Raw genomic sequence first — 17831 nt, 5'->3', positions numbered from 1 at the left:
ACTTGTTCCAGTTATTACTGAGCTTGATAATAAAAATTTATTTGATTTAATATTGAATTTGATAATAGAAGTTTATTTATTTTAAAGTTTATTTATTTATTAGGTTAATAAGAGTTTATTGACAACTTGGTTCATAAATTTTATTTTATTTGTAAACATTATTCACATGCAATTTACAGTATCTATTTATAATATCTATCTACGAACATTAACATATATATACTCAAACTTATTCATTTAATTTAATTTACGGTATCTATTTATAATATCTATTTATGAACATTAACAAACTGAATATATATATATATATATATATATATATACTCAAATTTATTCATTTAATTTAATAAATTATTTAAGTTTATTTATTGAATTGACCAACAAACATAAATAAATTCTTATTAAATTAAACACCAAAGTTACTCATGAAAATTTAATTCATTTACAACTCTATTAATTTAGTCTAATTTGGATTTCAAAATTTATAATTAAAATAACTCCTATTTTAATTTTTTCCTACACTATTTTTAATACTTTGTAAGAACTCTTTAATAATCCCAGTATCAAATTATTCGAATCGGCTAATATAAAAAATGATTAACTCGATCCTATAAAAATTTTTGCTGGCCACCAAGGTAAAAACTATTTACATATCATAACCTAGTGAAACATGCTATGCACAACAGCGTTATCATTTGAACAAACAGAGAAACTTAGATTATTCATCCCCAGCCTACACTATTTTTAACATGATTGTTTAATATTGGCTTATTGACTTTGCAAGAACTATCTACATCCCACAACCTAGTGAATAATGTTATGCACAAACAATGTTACTATTGATCAAACAAAGAAACTTAGATTATTCATCCATCCATCCATCCATCCATCCATCAAAACCATCTGTCCCCTTCATACATTATTCATATAACATGATGATCCATATCTGCTCTCTTCAGATGAAATAGCCATACAACTCAATGAAGCAGATGCAGAAGTTCCAAACGTTTGCATCGCCTGATGAAGGGCCCCTTAAAATGACTCGAAAGAACCTAAATGGAAGCAGTGCCATAGAACCAGTTATTGGCCATGATGCAAACTGGCCAGATCGGCAAATTGTTTGGTCGTCATCGTGAATTCTTAGATTAGTCCAGTTTTCACCATCCATGGATCCCTGGTTGTAACATTAATCAGTGATTTCGCGCCTTTGCATTCACCCTAACGAAGCAATTACAGAAGAAAGGTATCGAGTTAGAGGTAGTGGAATAAAACCATTTACCTGAAAAGCCCAGGACCTCATGTACGTCGAGGAGCCATCTTGCCTCACACTATAATAATTGCACATCAGCTGTGAAGGCAGAGCAGGGAGACAATGAGTCGAACAATAATCAAAAGTTTGAATTTTTCATGTGAATAATTTTTGCATCGACATTGAAGAGCAGTAAGAAACAAGTCGAAGCATAAACTAGATGGTGACATCAATCAAACATGCCAATGAAGCCACATTAACAAGTTCTCACACTAGTTCCTTCTCCCTATGATGCGCGTAAAAATGTTTAAAAGGGTTAATGATGGAATAGACTCTGTTTAGTTATCCACCATCCACCTCCAAACTATTTCAGTATCTTCTTGAAGTACTTCCATCTCCTCAGAGTAAACATGGCCATAAACACGGCGTAACTTTAAGAAAGTTAAACAGTATGTCATTTGCCGTTACAGAGATTATAGTGTTTACCTCTATACATGTTTCAACACATGTAACACAAGTTCAAAATATAAAAGCATTTAAGACTACGAAAGATAGGTATTGAATTAGTACAAAAGTATACTTTAAGAGTTACGAAAAAGGAGCATCATCATTGAACATGAGTACCTGATGATTTTCACCGATATCTACCATCCACCATGAGGAACTTTGACCGCCTTCAAACCGAGGTCCAGCAAACGAGGTGGCCTATGGAATACCAGTAAACGACTTAGTTACAGCAGATCCAACTTTGAAGAATTGCCTCATGTTGCCTATAAGTTATACCTGATACGCCCTCGATACCAATGCCTTTGGGTCTGTGTACCTAGAAGCAGGGCTGCTGGCTGTTACAGTTACTTTCTGGGACATTAAATAAAGAAATGAGTCAAAGCGACATACATACACATATAACAGGGATATGGGTAGCGTATCGTTGAGTTTGAAAGCTAACCTTAGCTAAAACAGGATTTACCCATGGGTGCTTCCCGTATGATGTCCCAGTAAAATATATTACACCGTTTCTGTCGCCATCACATATGTATTGAAGCTCTTTGTAACTTGATCGTCTGTGCTGAAATCTCACACTGATACAAAAACCACATAAATTTAATTGCTAGAGGAGTTGCACTTCGAGTACAAGGTCTAGATGAGATAACTCACTTGTGACTGAGTTCTGGTAGCTTCACTCCTGTGATCGCTTCATTCACCTTTTGAATCATAAAGACATTAAACTTCTTTGAGAATTAAAACCATGGAATAAATTCTGGTAGACTCACGAATAACTCACCAGCTGATGAAATATAGGAATGTGCTTGCTAAGACTGCTATCTGCCAGCTGCGAACATTATAGTGCACCGTTGAAATTAAATAGCCCATAGCTCACAAGAACAACTATTCAAATTTATTCTTCACGACTTGGTGGAGCGTACCTTCTCAAGTAAAAGCAACGACATCAATGGGAAACGCACAAAACGTAGCAGAGACTCAAGTGAACGAAGCCTGTCTCCAAAACTTTGTTCAGGTGTGGAAGAACTCATTAGTTCATCAACTGTAGCCCAGCCACATACTTCACAGGCTTGTGTGCACCAAAGTAGTATAGCATCCAAAACCTTGTCTTCTGAAGTTACAGTCATATCGGGATGCTGAAAAGAGCATCACAAAAATGATAAGGATCCCTTTCTATACTTTCTCTCCAGGTAAAGAATTCCTAGGTATTAAAAAACCATATCATTTTTACCATCACTAGCTATTCAGATTGCACTACATTGAATCTCTTTTAACCACTGTCAAAACAATGCAACTGATTCGATGTAAGATATACAACAACTGAAGATGTATCCATAACTTACAATACAAATGGAAGGGTCTCTGACGGTGTTCAAATTCACAGCGCTCAGGTTGTTTCAGGAAACTATCTGCCAGGTGCTCTAGATATCTTAGTTTAACGATATAAACAAAGATTTGGCTAACTCTAATCATAAGCAAAGTTTAGGTCAAACCTACACTGAATGTGATTCATTATAAATTGCGCTAGAGATCAAAACGATGGAGAAGCTGATATTACTAGAATGGCTAGATGCTTTACATTAGTAGATAGAAAGGCATGATGTTCATGATCAGGATAATCACTTGGAAGATTGTGTTGACAAAGTATTGCTTTACCATTGAGAAATGAAGCTATGAAGCTCTTATATTAGAGAACTCATGGCAACATCCAATATAAAACATAGAAATGAATGCAACCTAAAGTAGACAGCAGGTTAAGAACTTAAGAGACATGTTAATCTATTAAAACATAACATACCTGAAGAATATCCCTAAAGGTTGCCTCATCAAACAAGACAAAATCAGTGCTTGCAGTAGTACAGTAATCAAAGTGCATTGCAAAGTTCCTCTTGCATGTTTCTTCAAGCAGTTTATATGATTGGACTGATGAAACTGCTTGCAGAACGGTACAAACTATATCCTGCAACAAACTTTGATTGGTTAGTCTCAATTATCTAGCAATTTCTCCAAAATCTTCTGAGGCCTTGTCCATTAAATTTGCAAAACAGAAATAAGTCTTGAAGGAAGAGCTTGTTCCAGTTGTATGACACCAACCCTGCACAATAATATGTATACAAGCTGATTAAGATCTTGCATTTTCTGCAGTGAGCTACTAGAATTGACCTCATCGGTGATATCCCACACCACCAAGATCCTTGGGCTATGTGACATGAATCAAACAGGTGCATGATGTTAATCTAGGATGCTTATGCTGATGCTGCCGAAAAGGACGATCACTATAGCATTACTCTTCAAGTCAATTATGCTTGCTGAACTACTAACTTACAATAGAGTAGGGAAACCCCATGGTACAATTTTACTAAATCCATAAATTTTGCTTTTCATGATGACTGGATACCATGTCCTTAATTCATATGCTATCAAACATGTCCAATAATCTTTTAGAGATTCTGGCACTTACTACTATTGATTCACTGATACCTTTGCCAATAAGACATGCCCAGTATAGCCAGTTCTAGACATTGCTAGGATTGCATATATTTAAATTAGTTCCAAAAGAGCACAAGATGTAAGTACAATTTCATTTGATCAGCACAAAGTGAAATTTATTGGTCAAATATAATTTTCAAGTTTCCAGTTTCCAAACAATAACTGATTTAACGAACTTCGTTTGTCTGAAACATTAGAACTACCACATTGTTTTTAATTTTCAAATAAACCACTAACTTGTTTCATATTTTGCTCTCTTTTTGCCTTCATTTGAAAACTAACTTGAAAGGGAAAAATAAATATACAAAATAAATGTACAACTACATAAGAAAGATAGGGTAAACTACCTCTGAAAGACATTCTATGACACGTTTGCAGCATTCTTGCTGAAGAACAGTAACACCAAATTGGTCGGCAAGAAGTAGCAGCAGAATTAGAATGGGACTCGTCTCTAATATGTCCATGTCAAGTATCCCAGTGTACATAAACTGAAGCATGACTAAAAAAGCTTCAGCAGAAATATCCTTCAAATATATATCTGATGAACTGGTTTCAACCATTCCATTAGTGAACATCTGCCACAAAAACAGTTAATTTATATTGAAGTGATTGGTTCAAATGCTATATAAATATGTAACCAATAACTCAAATGGCTGAATGAATACAGGATACCTCACTGTGGATAATTGTTGTAACTATCAATTGGGAATGGTCAAAAGCACAAACATACCTTTGCAAATGGCGAACTCCATAGACTAAGCACGAGTTTGTGTGACTGAGCAACAAGGCCATGACCTTCAATATGTAGGTTTACATCACTGTGTTCACCAGTATCAAGGAAATGTTTTAGCTTTCCCACATCAAGAGGAACTTCATGAGGAAAGGTGCTGAATTGTTGAATGTGGGAGCTCAGATTTGTGATTTTCACAGTATTGCCAGAATCCAAAATCTTATTGCTTATCTCAAAACCCTTCATAATTTCTTCACATTGTTTATCTAATTCTGAAACTTTAAATTGGACACTTAAATCCCATAGAGGGGCAAGTTCACATTCTGAAATCTAGGTAAATTGGGGGGAAAAAAATTTTAAAACTACAAAGAATGTTATCAAAAGGAAAAAAAAAATACAAAATATATTTCCTAAATATCCTGTATGACTGACCTGTGTCTGTCCAGCATAGATGAACTCCAGAAAGGCATGCAGAACAGGATATGATGTTAAAGGTAGTTCTATAACATTTTCATCGGTTAATTCTGAGAAGACTCCAGTAGCACATAGAATGACCTTATGTGCAGGAACAACCTTTCTTTCTGGACCAACAACAAACATTAGATCAGATAAATCCCAGTTCTCCAGAAAGTTAACCAGTCCTTGCTTTTCTAAGCTGTGATTCAATTCCTCCATCACATCACACTCATCATCCTCCCCTTCATAAACTTTGTAGTCAATGTGGCTCCAAATGGCATTGTTATGTGATTGCATGGGCAGTATACTGATATTTCTGTAACCCACATGCTTATCCCAGCTACTAAGACCAATATACTGAACATTAAATTTAGGTTCTGAATCAAGCCATTCGAAGATAAGGTTTTGAAAAGGATATTTCCCCTTGCCAATACTAATCAAGCCATCATATATGCTGATCCAATAACTCTGGAATGCTGAAGAGGTACACAAACCTACTCCAGCAACATCAACCACAGTCTTTCCACTTGCTTCGATCTTTAACCTTCGATTTCTATGGCTTCCCAAAATGATGGTATAGTTAGGATTATTATCCATTTTGTAATGATAATGTTGACTCCCTGCTTGTGCCCTGAAAACCAAGGTGACATCATTTTGAGCAAATGCTTCAAAGGCTATGCAACCACGCCCTGCTTCCCTAAACCTCAGTTCCTCGCACCAAACACACTTGAAAGGTGCAACTGTGAGGAATTTCTTTTGTTTTTCCACACCCATCCTCCTTATTAAGCTAAAAAAAACATAGACAGGCATTAGGATATGACTGAAGATACTACAAAGGTATGTATGCTAGTGTGAGAGGGTTAAACTCCATCTAAGACTATGGTTGAACTTTGAACAACATGAAAAAATAAAATAAAATAAGTACACACCCATTCAAATGTTTTGAACCATAACCAAGCAGCAAATGCAGTGTAAAGAAACAGCCTAAAAAAGATCAGACTACTCAACCAGAGGTTTGCTTCGCAAAAACAAACTTTGATATTAATAGAATATTGAGGTATATCCAACGAAGCAAATATTGTGCCAGAGTTATAATATTCGATGTGGAGGAGGAAGGTGGTTTATACAATGGTGAACTGCTGAAGGATTAAACTGAGTGGAATATACACACACACACAAAGAAATATATAACAGAAACTCAGTATTGTCTTCATTCGCCAAAGAGAAAAAATATCAGCGGCAATAAAAATGTCAGAAATTAAATTAACTAAGGAAAAATAAGCACCACAAATTATCACAACGAGCTGTTGCACTTCGGTACCACAAACTGCAATCGATAGGGATGCAAGCAATTGAATTTAACTATAACAATCAAGAGTACAGAATCAGTGAAAAGACGGACCAGGATTCTGCGGCCTATAAAAACTTGCTTGGCAAAAATATGAAATGGAAATCAACAAAGAGGACGTAAACGCAAGCTTGAAGAACACGCTCCATGAAAAATGACCCTAAACGATTGTCCAACAATCAATTCTAAAGCTTCAAAATTCAAGAAAAAGAGATGGGAAAAATAAAACTGAATATTCACATTGCAAGAGATCCCCAATGACAGCCATGCCAGCTAAAACCCTAGGATACTGATAACCATATCCCTAATTATATTGCTTCCAAAACAGATGATCCTAGCTTCGAAAGAGACCACGATAAAGACAAAGCTGAGTCATTTGTTTGATCTTATCCAGAAAAACAAATATCTTCTTCCCTAGTTTAGAAACAGCAATCTGACGACGACGAATTCTCCACTTTAACCAAAATCAAATTAGCAAGCGTATGCAAAAGGACTTCAATCACACTAAAAGTATTACCTTGAGAAGAAGTAGTAAGATTCCCAATGAAATGGAAGGATCGAAAAGAAAAAACGAAGGGAAATAAACAAGCACCGGATTTAGGAAGACTTACGAACTCCGAGATCCTTCGATCCGCCTATAGACTTCTGTTAGCCTTCCAATTTGGTCTTCGATCTGGTGGAAGCCTACATGGTCGCAGGATCGATCGTCGATTTGGATCTTTAGGGTGCGTGAAGAAACAGAGCAGCTTGGAGTGCCAACGCCACACCGCTCTGAATAGGAGGAAGCTGCGTGGGGTCCGACGTGGGGCCCGAAGGTACTCTTGATTCCACAGGGAAACTTACAACTTGCCACCGCTCCCAAACATTATTTTTTAAAATATTTCCTCAGAAGTTTAAAAATATCAAAATAACCCTGATAGTAACCATATAAATATAACATCAATTTAGATTAGATCCATTAGATTGACCCCGTCATATTGAAAAATTTAAATGTATCGAGTTAAAATTTTATCAACCCATTAAAATTAGATCAAGGTGGGGTGACCTGAGTGGGTTGGCCCATTGCAAGCTTGGATTAGCCTATGACGGGCTTGTTCGACCTATGACGAGCTTAGGTTAGCTTCCTCATTGAGGAAAAAAAATTATAAACGAGTTATGTTAAATTTATGATTCAGGTGACCCTAAAAGTAACCACTCTTATAGTCATTCATTTGGATTAGATCAATTGGATTGACCCGTCCTATTAAAAACTTTTAATGAATTGAATTAAAATTTTATTAATTTATTTAAAGTTGGGTCAAGATGGGTCAACCCACATGGCTTAGCCTGTTGTAGGCTTGGGTTGGTCATGATAGACTTATTTGGCCCGTGATAAGCTTAAATTGGCTTACAGGTCGAGGAAAAAATTATAAACGGGTTACCCTAAAATTATAATTTAGGAGGCATCAGAAATAATATAATAAGACATAAATTAGGCTAGGAAAAAAATCAAGTTAACAATAAATTTAACAAATATGAATTATAAATTGAGCGAACATTTAGAATAAAAAACTAAAATAAAGTAACAAATATTTGACCAATTTTTATCTTATTAGAACTCACTCACTCATAAAATCGGATAACCAATATTATTAGATTTCTAAATCCATTAAAAAATAACTAAAAAAAGAAAGTTACAAAATAAATTTCTCAAGTTTAATTAGGTTTAGATTAATTAAATTTTAACTTTTTCTATATATATATATATATATTTTTATATATATATATATATAGTTTTATTATTTTTTATTTTGACAGTGGACTCACTGACCTGCAATCCCCAATAAATTTGGTTGGATGGATGACTGGATCATGATGATAATTCGATCATAATTAATTATGATTTTTTTGGATTCATCGTCTCTTATATTATAGTTTGGATGACGGGTGATTAGATGTCACCTTCGCTCGGCGATCAATCTGATCACTTCCCCACCACTTACGATCTATGAGTGATTTTTTGTTATTCGTCTTGACTCAAATTATAATCTGGGGATAATAAATTTAGAGAATGATCATAATTAATTATGATCAAATCGTTATCACCATTTGATCATAATTTCATGTGGTGCATCTCTTTATCCCTTGTTCCAGAAAATATGAATCAGGAGATGTCATCTCGCTGCGCGGAGGAAAAACTATAATATTAAATTATAATATTTAATTTAGAATGTTATATTCTAAATTAATTTTAAAATATTTAAAATTAACTTTTAGATACCACTCGTGAATGATCTGCTTTAGTTAATTTTTAATATGTATGTTTTAAAAGCGAACAATAATATTAACAATTAATTCTTTATCTCATTAAATAAATAAATTTGATTTTTTTTCTCGATTAATATATAGTATTCATTTATAGGCTAAATATATATCTCTAACATCTTACTTACGTATTCTCCTCTCTGACTTACTATTTTTTAATTTTTTTATTGGATGAATGAACAAATTTATAAAGCTTCATTTAAATATAATTATAAATTAATTATTCTACTTTTATTTTTTTCTCTAATTTAAATACAATGACAAATTATGTATTAATAAATTTGATTAAAATTCAAAAAAGGTCGCTTTCGTTTGTAATCATCACCGAATGTTATTATTATTATTATTATTATTATTATTATTAAAAATACATTAATCTTATTTAAAATTAATCATCAAAAAATAGTGTACAATCATTCTATTTTACCGGGACTGATAACGGAAAGGATGTCTCGCAATATCAGTCCCGGTAAAATAATATGATTGTACATTATTTTTTATGATTAATTTAAAATCAGATTAATCTATTCTTAATAACTACTAAATAGATAAGTTTAATAATAATAATAATAATAATAACTTATGATATTGTAGCTATAAGTATTGAGAATTTATCAGATAAGAAATAAAAACGTAAAGCGGAATGTGCTTTACTAAATATATCAACAATATATAACTTAGAAGGAATGAATGACAACGTGATGGTGCTGAGCTGAAGATGATGACAAATAATGTGACAATCAATTTCAATATGTTTCGTATATTCATAAAAAATTGGATTGCAAATAATTTGAATAGTACTCTGATGATCACAATATAATGAAGTAGGTTGATGAAGAGAGATACTCATATCTACAAGCAACCAACGCAATTAAACTATTTCACAAGTAGTTGAGGCTATGGCACGGTACTCGACTTTTGTGGAAGTTCTAGAAATAACATATTGTTTCTTACTCTTCCAAGAAATGAGAGAATCATCAAGAAAAATACAGAAGTAGTAGTAGATTTATGATCCATAGGATTATTAAACCAATCAACATTAGAGTATGCATACAACTCCAGAGATGAAGTAGAAGGAAATAAAAGACTTTGAAATTGAGTGTCCTGAAGATACTTGAGAATAAGAAGAACAACAGCCCAATGAGCTATAGTTGGTGCTGTAACAAACTGACTAATCACATGAACAATATACGTAATATCTGGACGAGTCATGATGAGATAAACCAAGCCCCTAACAATAGTTCGGTACAAACTAAGATCTGGTAAAGGTAAACCATTAGATGGATAATATCGAACATTAGTCTCAATAGGAGTATCAACGACTCTATTATCAATAAGAAATGCATGCTCATGTTGGTGCAATCAATCTCTAAGGATTCGATGTTCGATAATATACCTAAGTCTGGTCAATTTGACCAAGGTTGCTATAAACATAACTTAATGTTTAGAAGAGAGAAGTCTAGTCATAACCAAATGATTAGCAAGAAAAGTCCTAACTGAATGTTAGACAGGTGAGAAGTCTTAAAGGAGTGAACTTCAAGTAAGGAAAAATCTTAGGAGGAGATAACCCTAGGTGGTGGAAGCCCTACTGAGTGAAATTAAGTGATGAAAGTCCTAGTGAGTGAAGTTAGATAGTGAAAAACCCTAGAGGGAGATAATCTTAGGTAGTGAAGTCTTAGATGAGTAAACTCTAAGAAAGAGAAAATCTTAGGGGGAGGTAACCCTAGGTAGTGGTAAAGTCTTGGATGTAGTCCAAGCATGAAGCCTAGCAGGTCGGGTAGATTTTGGAGTGCGGCTTGATCCTAAGGGATTGACCATTATGTGATAGACTTGGAGGAGGGACCATTAAGTAAAAGATAAGCCTACTAGGTCAGGTAGACTTATAGGAGTAGGTTGGTTGCTTGTTTGTGTATGTATGTTTGTCTTGCAGGAACTTGGAGCTAGAAGCAAGACTAGGGGAGCAAACAGATGCAAACGGAAGACAACAAAACTCATGCCCTGGTCTGGTCATGTCTAAGCGTCTGGATGGATTCCAGGTGCCTAGAGTCCATACTCCCTGGATTGGTCCAGACGCTTGGATTAGAACTGATCAAATCAAGATAAGGCGTGTGATGACTTCGTATCAGATAGTGCCTTAATTTAGGCACCTCTATCACATCCATACACCTAGAATACCTTTATAAAGGTGACCTTGAGCAGAACCTTCAAAACATCAATTTCGATCATCCTACTCTTCATATATGTAATCAGACAAATGTGCTCCGAGGCTCTGCGACTAGGGAAACTCCAAGAAGAGTGTGTTGCACTCAGGACTTCCGGATTGATCGTGTCATTAGTTGTTTGGTCTGCTTATTACAAGTTGTACTTATTTAATTCTTATATTCATTTATGTTTATACTTGATAAACTGTAAGACGGGTTTCTCCTCTGGAAAGTTTCCGGAAAGGAGACAACTAGTAGACTTTGGCTTAAGTGTGTAGGCCTTGGACATACTGACACTGAGGGTGGAGAACCAAGTAAAAATCATCTGCATCTTTCTATGTTTATTTATTATTAATCCATTGCATACTAACAACTTTGATAGAACGAATGAAAGAACAAACAACGAAATTAAGAAAGTGACGAGTCGATATTCACCCCCCTTCTATCGACGCGCATTGATCGTACAATTGGTATAAGAGCAAGAGGCTCTGATCGAACTAATCATCAAAAGAGCAAGTAGGTCACAGATTAAGGAGGAGAGGGGTAAAAAGATAATTTTATTTAATGTCAACATTTAAATTACATATTATATTCTTTAAGTGCAAGGAGAGAAGATACTATAAAAATAAGTGCTCTACTTGTAAGAATCAAATGACACCATCGACAGCAAAGGAGGAATTGATGCCCGTCGTTTGGAGGAGAAAGGACCACATCCAATGATTCAACTACCAGGAGTTCGGACACTACAAGAACTACTGTCCAACAAGAAAATTTGGGGAAAATGTTAGTAATTTTATAATTCATGCAAATTTAATTTTTTTTTTTTTTACATTTGTAGTACATTCGAAAATAAGTCTAAAAATTTGCATGATAATGTTATTTTCAAAAATACCCTATGCATGATAAATTAGAATTTTTCTCCAATAAACTAGATAAAAATTTATATGCTAAGTTTGATTTAAAAATTTCAAACAATTCCCATAATTTAAAATTAAATTTAGTTAATAAAAATACTAATATGAAAAATTCGAATCATAATAATAAATATAATAAAAAAATATAGATCTACATAAAATTAATTATAATCTTAAAAAATTATTCGAGATAAATTCAAATTGGATAAAACAAATCCAAATAATTCAAACTTAATTAATGCAAATAAAAATTTAAATTTTAATAAATTTGAAAATAATAATTCTGAAAATTCAAATAAAAACATAAATAGTGTTGAGAATTCAAATAAAAATTTAAATTTAATTAATTCTAAAATTTAAAAATCTAAGAAAAACTCAAATTCAACTAAGCAAGATAAGATAACATTGAATAATCTAAAATTAAATAAAAGATAATTTAAATAATTCAACAACCTTAATTAAAATTTTAGAAAATATAAATTTAAATCTAGATAAGTTAAACTTGAAAATAAAATTTTTTTTTTGATAAATTCAAACCAAATGATAAACTCTAATTTAAATAGTAAACTTCGAAATTAAATCTTAAAAATTAGAAATAATTAAAATTATTTAAAAACTTAACTAAAGAAAATGAGTTATTTAAAATGGATGAAATTAATAAAGTACTTGATAGAATATTTAATTAGACAAATCTAAAGAAAAATTCAAACTTAGAGAAAATTAATAATCGAGATAAAATTAATCTAATAAATACTCATGATTCAAGATAAAATTTAAATTAATAATCAAAATAAATCTAATAATTAAAATTTTGATCTTAAAAATTTTAATAATTCAGAATTAAATAATAACTTAATTAATCAAGATAAATCTAAAAATACAACTCTTAGTAATTCAAAATTAAAACCAAAAAAATTGAAAATAAATCTTAAAAATTCAGAAGATAAAATTTTAATTTTAATTATAATAATTAAAATTTAAATACAAAAATATGAAATTAATTCATTATAATGAAGTACCATTTAATTATGAAGCTATGAATTCAAGATTAAATCTAGAAAATTCAAAATTAATTATCATAATTTAATAAAATGAACCAATAAATTTTAACGACTCAAACCAAAATTTAAACCCAAAATTAAATGTTAAAACTAATTAACATAAAGTTTCATTTAATTATGGAACAATAAACAAGCCTAAATTCAAAACTTAAATCAACATAACTAATTATGGAACTAATTAATAAAATCTTACCCAATGAAATAATTAAATTAATAAAAATTAAAATATATCAAAGTAGGTTGACACATTTACGGGTTCATACTTATAAATGTATCAAATCAAGAATTTAATGTATCATTAAAAATTAACTATAAATTATTTGACTTATTTGACACATGCATACTTGTCATGTACAATATGCATTATTTTATGTTAATTTATACCTATAAATGTTATGTCATTCATACTAGTATTTTGTTCATGCTTAATCTAAAATGGTTAAAGACTTAGCCTTGATTAATACTTGTCCAACCTAGTATCAAGGTGGGGTGAAATGATAGTACACTAGAGAAGCAAAACAACGTTAGTCCAATAAACCAAATAATGACCTGCAAGATAAGTGTTAGCACAATAATAAGTAGTAGTAATTAGTTCCTGTCCACCCAGGACCCGGAACTAGCTAATGTCTCAGATTAGGGATCCGAAATGGACCTAAACTGGACCGACGCCTACTGCCCCCTAAACTGGGGCGCGTCCTCACTTAGTCACTCTCCTCCGGTGACTTACTTTTACTTACCATTTTGTCAGATATCTGGTCAGTCCATCGACCTATCTAGACTTCCTGCTAGATATCTAGTCAGCTCATTGACTTATCTAGACTTCTCACTAGATATCCGGTCGGCCTGTCGACATATCTGGACTTCCCGTTAGATATCCGATCAACCCATCAACCTATTTGGACTTCCCGCCAAGTATCCGGTCAGCTCGTTGACCTATCTGGTTAATTCCTGCACACTTGGTAAAGTGGTCAGATCACAACAATACCTAACTTAACTTACTTTGTCATTCATTAAAACCTTAGTAAGACCGTTAGTGCAAACTGCACGAACAAATCGCCTGTAATTTTTTTTTTCACTAAAGTCAGCCAATTTGAGTTCCATTATATAGAACTTGGGAGGAAACACCAAGCTATGTTTTTGCCACTAATCGATTGTCATACTTACTAGTTGTCTGACCTATATGGAATTTGATCGTTATAACCTAAAGGCTCAATTTTAGTCAACTGCTTACTATGGATCAGTCGACTGGTCTTCATGGGCTAAGTGAACAAAAGTATTCTGTTGGCTCCCAGTCGGCTGATACCTTTAACAGTCTATTAGTAAACCTAGAACCATAAACCTTGGAATTCCATTCCAAATTTACTGGTTCTCAACCACTAGTTGTCTGTTAAGCCCTAATTTAGGATTTTACCCCCAAGTACAACCACTCATGCACTCATCCTCACTCATACAACCTTGACCTTGCCTTCTAGTTTCCTCCATCAGCCTTGTGCCCCTCGGATGCTTCCCATCCTTAACACCTTGCATTTAAGAGTTTCCTTTGGTATTATCCTTGTTGTCGGGTCTTCCTTTGCTAGGAGACTCCTTACCTCCGGGTCTTCATTGTTGGCCAAAATGGACACCGAGTCATCGTTAGAAGAATTCGAGACCGAAGAAATTGCCGGGATAGCCCTTATAGTCGAATTCCTTCCTGAGGACACAAAAATCTCATCCCATATGAGCATTGATGAAGGGGGAGAGTTTTCAGAGGAAAGTAGTTCTACAGGGGGAGCATCAGAAGTCCATAAGGTAAGTCAAGTACAGTCTGTACCTCCTGACCAAATGTTTAAACTTATAAAAATATTGTCAAAAGATACTTGCAAATTAGAAATTGAAAATAAAAACTTATTAACAGAGAATAATGAGTTAAAAAGAATTCTAGCAACAACTTGTCGGTAAGAGAATTTTGATAAACTAAAAATAAAAAATGAAATGCTAAAGGAACAAATACAAACTTTAAAAGTTTCTACATGTTCAAAATTCACTGCTTTGAATTTTAAAAATTATAATAGGCTAAATTGAAAATTTAAATATCACAATGGACAAATTATAAAATTGTCAAGAAAGCATGTACCTAAAAAATTTCTTGTTAATCCAGTAGGAAGAAATTTATTTTGGATTCCAAAATCATGCTTGTATTAATTTTTTTTTTTTGTAATTGAATTTCTTTAACTATTAAATTCCTTCTGAGTTTAATTATTATTTGAAATTAATTTGATCCTAATTTTTTTTAGAAAGAGGAACTCAATATTCATCTGTAGAAAAATTTTATTTTTTTTAACATTTGAATTTTGTTATTCAAAATTTTTTTATTTTGAAAGGGTTATCCCTGCTAACTAAGAAAAATTTTCTAAATCTTTTTCGGGTTATTTATCTAAATATATTTTTTTTTTGAAAATAGAATTTTAAAATCTTAAAAATATATTTTCTTCTGTCAAAATGCATGCTCTATTTTTCAGAAAATATTTCAAGATTTCCAAAATTGTGTTAAGGCTTTCACTTTCAATTTTTTTTGGAGTATTCTTTTAGACTTGTGTTTAAGATTCACAATTTTTCCCCCAAGTCATTTTAACTTGATAAATTCAAAGTTTTTTTAAACTAAAAACTTTCTTATTTTTGAAAAATTACCCTTAGATTTTTTTGGTACCCTCTTTTTTATGTGATCAAAGGGGGAGAAGAGAAGATTAAGTCTAGGGGGAGGTAGCTTAACTTTCATTTCAAATTTTTACATTTAATTGCAAATTATTATCTTTACTTTATGATTAGCTTATCATAATTTAACTTGAGTTGCTCACATCAAAAAAGGGGAGATTGTTGGTACCCTAAGGTAGTTTTGATTTGATCAAACTTGTTGGGATCGAAATGTAGTTAGAGGCCGGGGGGGGGGGGGGGGGGGGGAATAGCTCGACACGCTCTCGTGCTCGTCGTTGCTTGCTTCTTATGATGAAATGCAGCAGAAAATACAAAGAAACAAACACATAACGCTAACACTAGGGATTTACTTGGTATCCACCTCAAGAAGAGGAGACTAATCCAAGGATCCACACACTCACGCACCCTCCACTATGTAAACACTCCTTTTCGGTAACTATCGAAGGCGGAGAAGCCCTACAAGCTCACAATACAACAAGAAACAAAGAGAAACAAATACAAGGGAAAGCTTACAAGATTTGGACAATAAAACCCTAACCCTAGCTTCTTCTTCTTATTGTAGATCCACCTCTTGACTAGGAAATGTCTCCAAGAACCTTCAAGATCTGGCGATAAGAACTCTATGGAGAAGCTCTAGAATCGCTGTGAAGATCGGAGTTGAACAGTGCAAGCGTTTGCAAAGAAAGAGCTCGACAACGGCTTTAATCGACACCAACGGTCGAATCCCAATCAATCGGATTGCTCCCAATCGATTGGGGAGGCTTTGGATCGATCGACCGATTGATCCAGAGCGCCTCTGTGCTCTTGGGAATCGCCTGGATCGATCGGCTGATCGATCCAGGGCTTATCGTGCGAAATCGCACCTCCCAATTGATCACCCGATCGATTGGAGGCTCCCAATCGATCGGCTGATCGATTGGGAGACTTTCTGTTCGCGCAACACTTCTCCCCAATCGATCCACTGATCGATTAGGAGGACGCTTGTTGCGGGGACTCTCCCAATCGATCAGCCAATCGATTGGGCATGAGCCAATCGATCGACTGATCGATCCAGCTTTTTTTTTTGCCCAAAAATAAGTCCAAAGTCCCCTAAACCAACATCCAGTCAACCATGACCTGTTGGTACATCATGCCTAGCATCTGGTCACCCTTGACCTGCTAGAACTCCCTCACCAAGTGTCTGGTCAATCCCTTTAGCCCACTTGGACTTTTCTCCTCGTGCCAAGTGTCCAGTCATCCTTGACCCACTTGGACTTATCTCCACCAGGTGTCCGATCAACCTTGATCCACCTGGATTTCCCGTGCCAAGTATCTGGTCAATCCCTTTGACCTACTTGGACTTCCCAACACCAGATGTCTGATCAAACTTGATCCATTTGGATTTCCTATGCCTGGCTTCACTCACCAGGACTTTCCATACATCCTAGCTTCACTCACTAGGTCTTTCACCTGGCTTCACTCACCAAGATTTTCTTTCTGCCTAGCTTCACTCACTAGGACTTTCCATACTGCCTAGCTTCACTCACTAGGTCTTTCACCTAGCTTCACTTACTAGGATTTTCCAGTCAAGTATCCAGCCAACCTTGACTTACTTGACTCTCCTTCACAATCTCACCACATGAATAATTGCACCTGCAATCTCCATGTATTGTCAAACATCGAAACTCAAACATCAAGACTCGAGCTTGAACCAATTAAAGCTCAGTCAACCAGGTCAACCTTGACCTAGGGAATATTGCACCAACAATCTCCCCCTTTTTGATGTTTGACAATACCACTTGTAAGTTAGGCTAATCTGATAGCCTCAACTTCCTTCATGTCAATATGAGAATGATGGTTTCCTTCATTCTTCTCCTTTTCTAGAGGGCAAACTCCCTCTTAGG

General features: G+C 34.0%; 1 protein-coding gene across 6 annotated transcripts; it reads right to left on the bottom strand.

Moving 5' to 3' along the window:
- Window positions 1-839: 839 nt before the first annotated feature.
- On the bottom strand, window positions 840-7544 carry LOC122033709 (BTB/POZ domain-containing protein At2g30600-like). 6 transcript variants are annotated; one of them, XM_042592855.1, is made up of 13 exons: window positions 7295-7544; window positions 5406-6216; window positions 4974-5303; window positions 4591-4818; window positions 3552-3713; window positions 2677-2889; window positions 2535-2582; window positions 2408-2454; window positions 2199-2331; window positions 2033-2107; window positions 1874-1954; window positions 1280-1348; window positions 840-1174 (listed from the first exon to the last, which is right to left on the bottom strand). In XM_042592855.1, exons 2-13 carry the CDS (start codon window positions 6201-6203, stop codon window positions 956-958), a joined length of 2403 nt encoding a protein of 800 aa, XP_042448789.1. In that variant the 5' UTR covers window positions 6204-6216; window positions 7295-7544; the 3' UTR covers window positions 840-955. The 6 variants fall into 6 exon arrangements, with proteins under 6 accessions (XP_042448789.1, XP_042448792.1, XP_042448788.1 ...); XM_042592858.1 differs by having other exon boundaries at window positions 7370-7544; XM_042592854.1 differs by having other exon boundaries at window positions 7389-7543.
- Window positions 7545-17831: the final 10287 nt, after the last annotated feature.

This window comes from Zingiber officinale, chromosome 11B (assembly GCF_018446385.1).
Source record: "Zingiber officinale cultivar Zhangliang chromosome 11B, Zo_v1.1, whole genome shotgun sequence".
In the NCBI taxonomy this organism is placed as follows: Eukaryota; Viridiplantae; Streptophyta; class Magnoliopsida; order Zingiberales; family Zingiberaceae; genus Zingiber; species Zingiber officinale.
Note: the sequence above shows the minus strand (reverse complement) of the source record. Positions and strands in the feature narration are given on the sequence as shown.

Bases quoted from the DNA above. Each gene is read 5' to 3' on its own strand.
- LOC122033709 (XM_042592855.1), bottom strand. From the start codon at position 6,203: ATGGGTGTGGAAAAACAAAAGAAATTCCTCACAGTTGCACCTTTCAAG. The intron at 2,890-3,551 runs GTATGTTATGTT...TGCTCTTTTCAG, and splicing joins CCTTTAGGGATATTCTTCAG to CATCCCGATATGACTGTAAC. The intron at 1,349-1,873 runs GTACTCATGTTC...CTGCCTTCACAG, and splicing joins ATATCGGTGAAAATCATCAG to CTGATGTGCAATTATTATAG.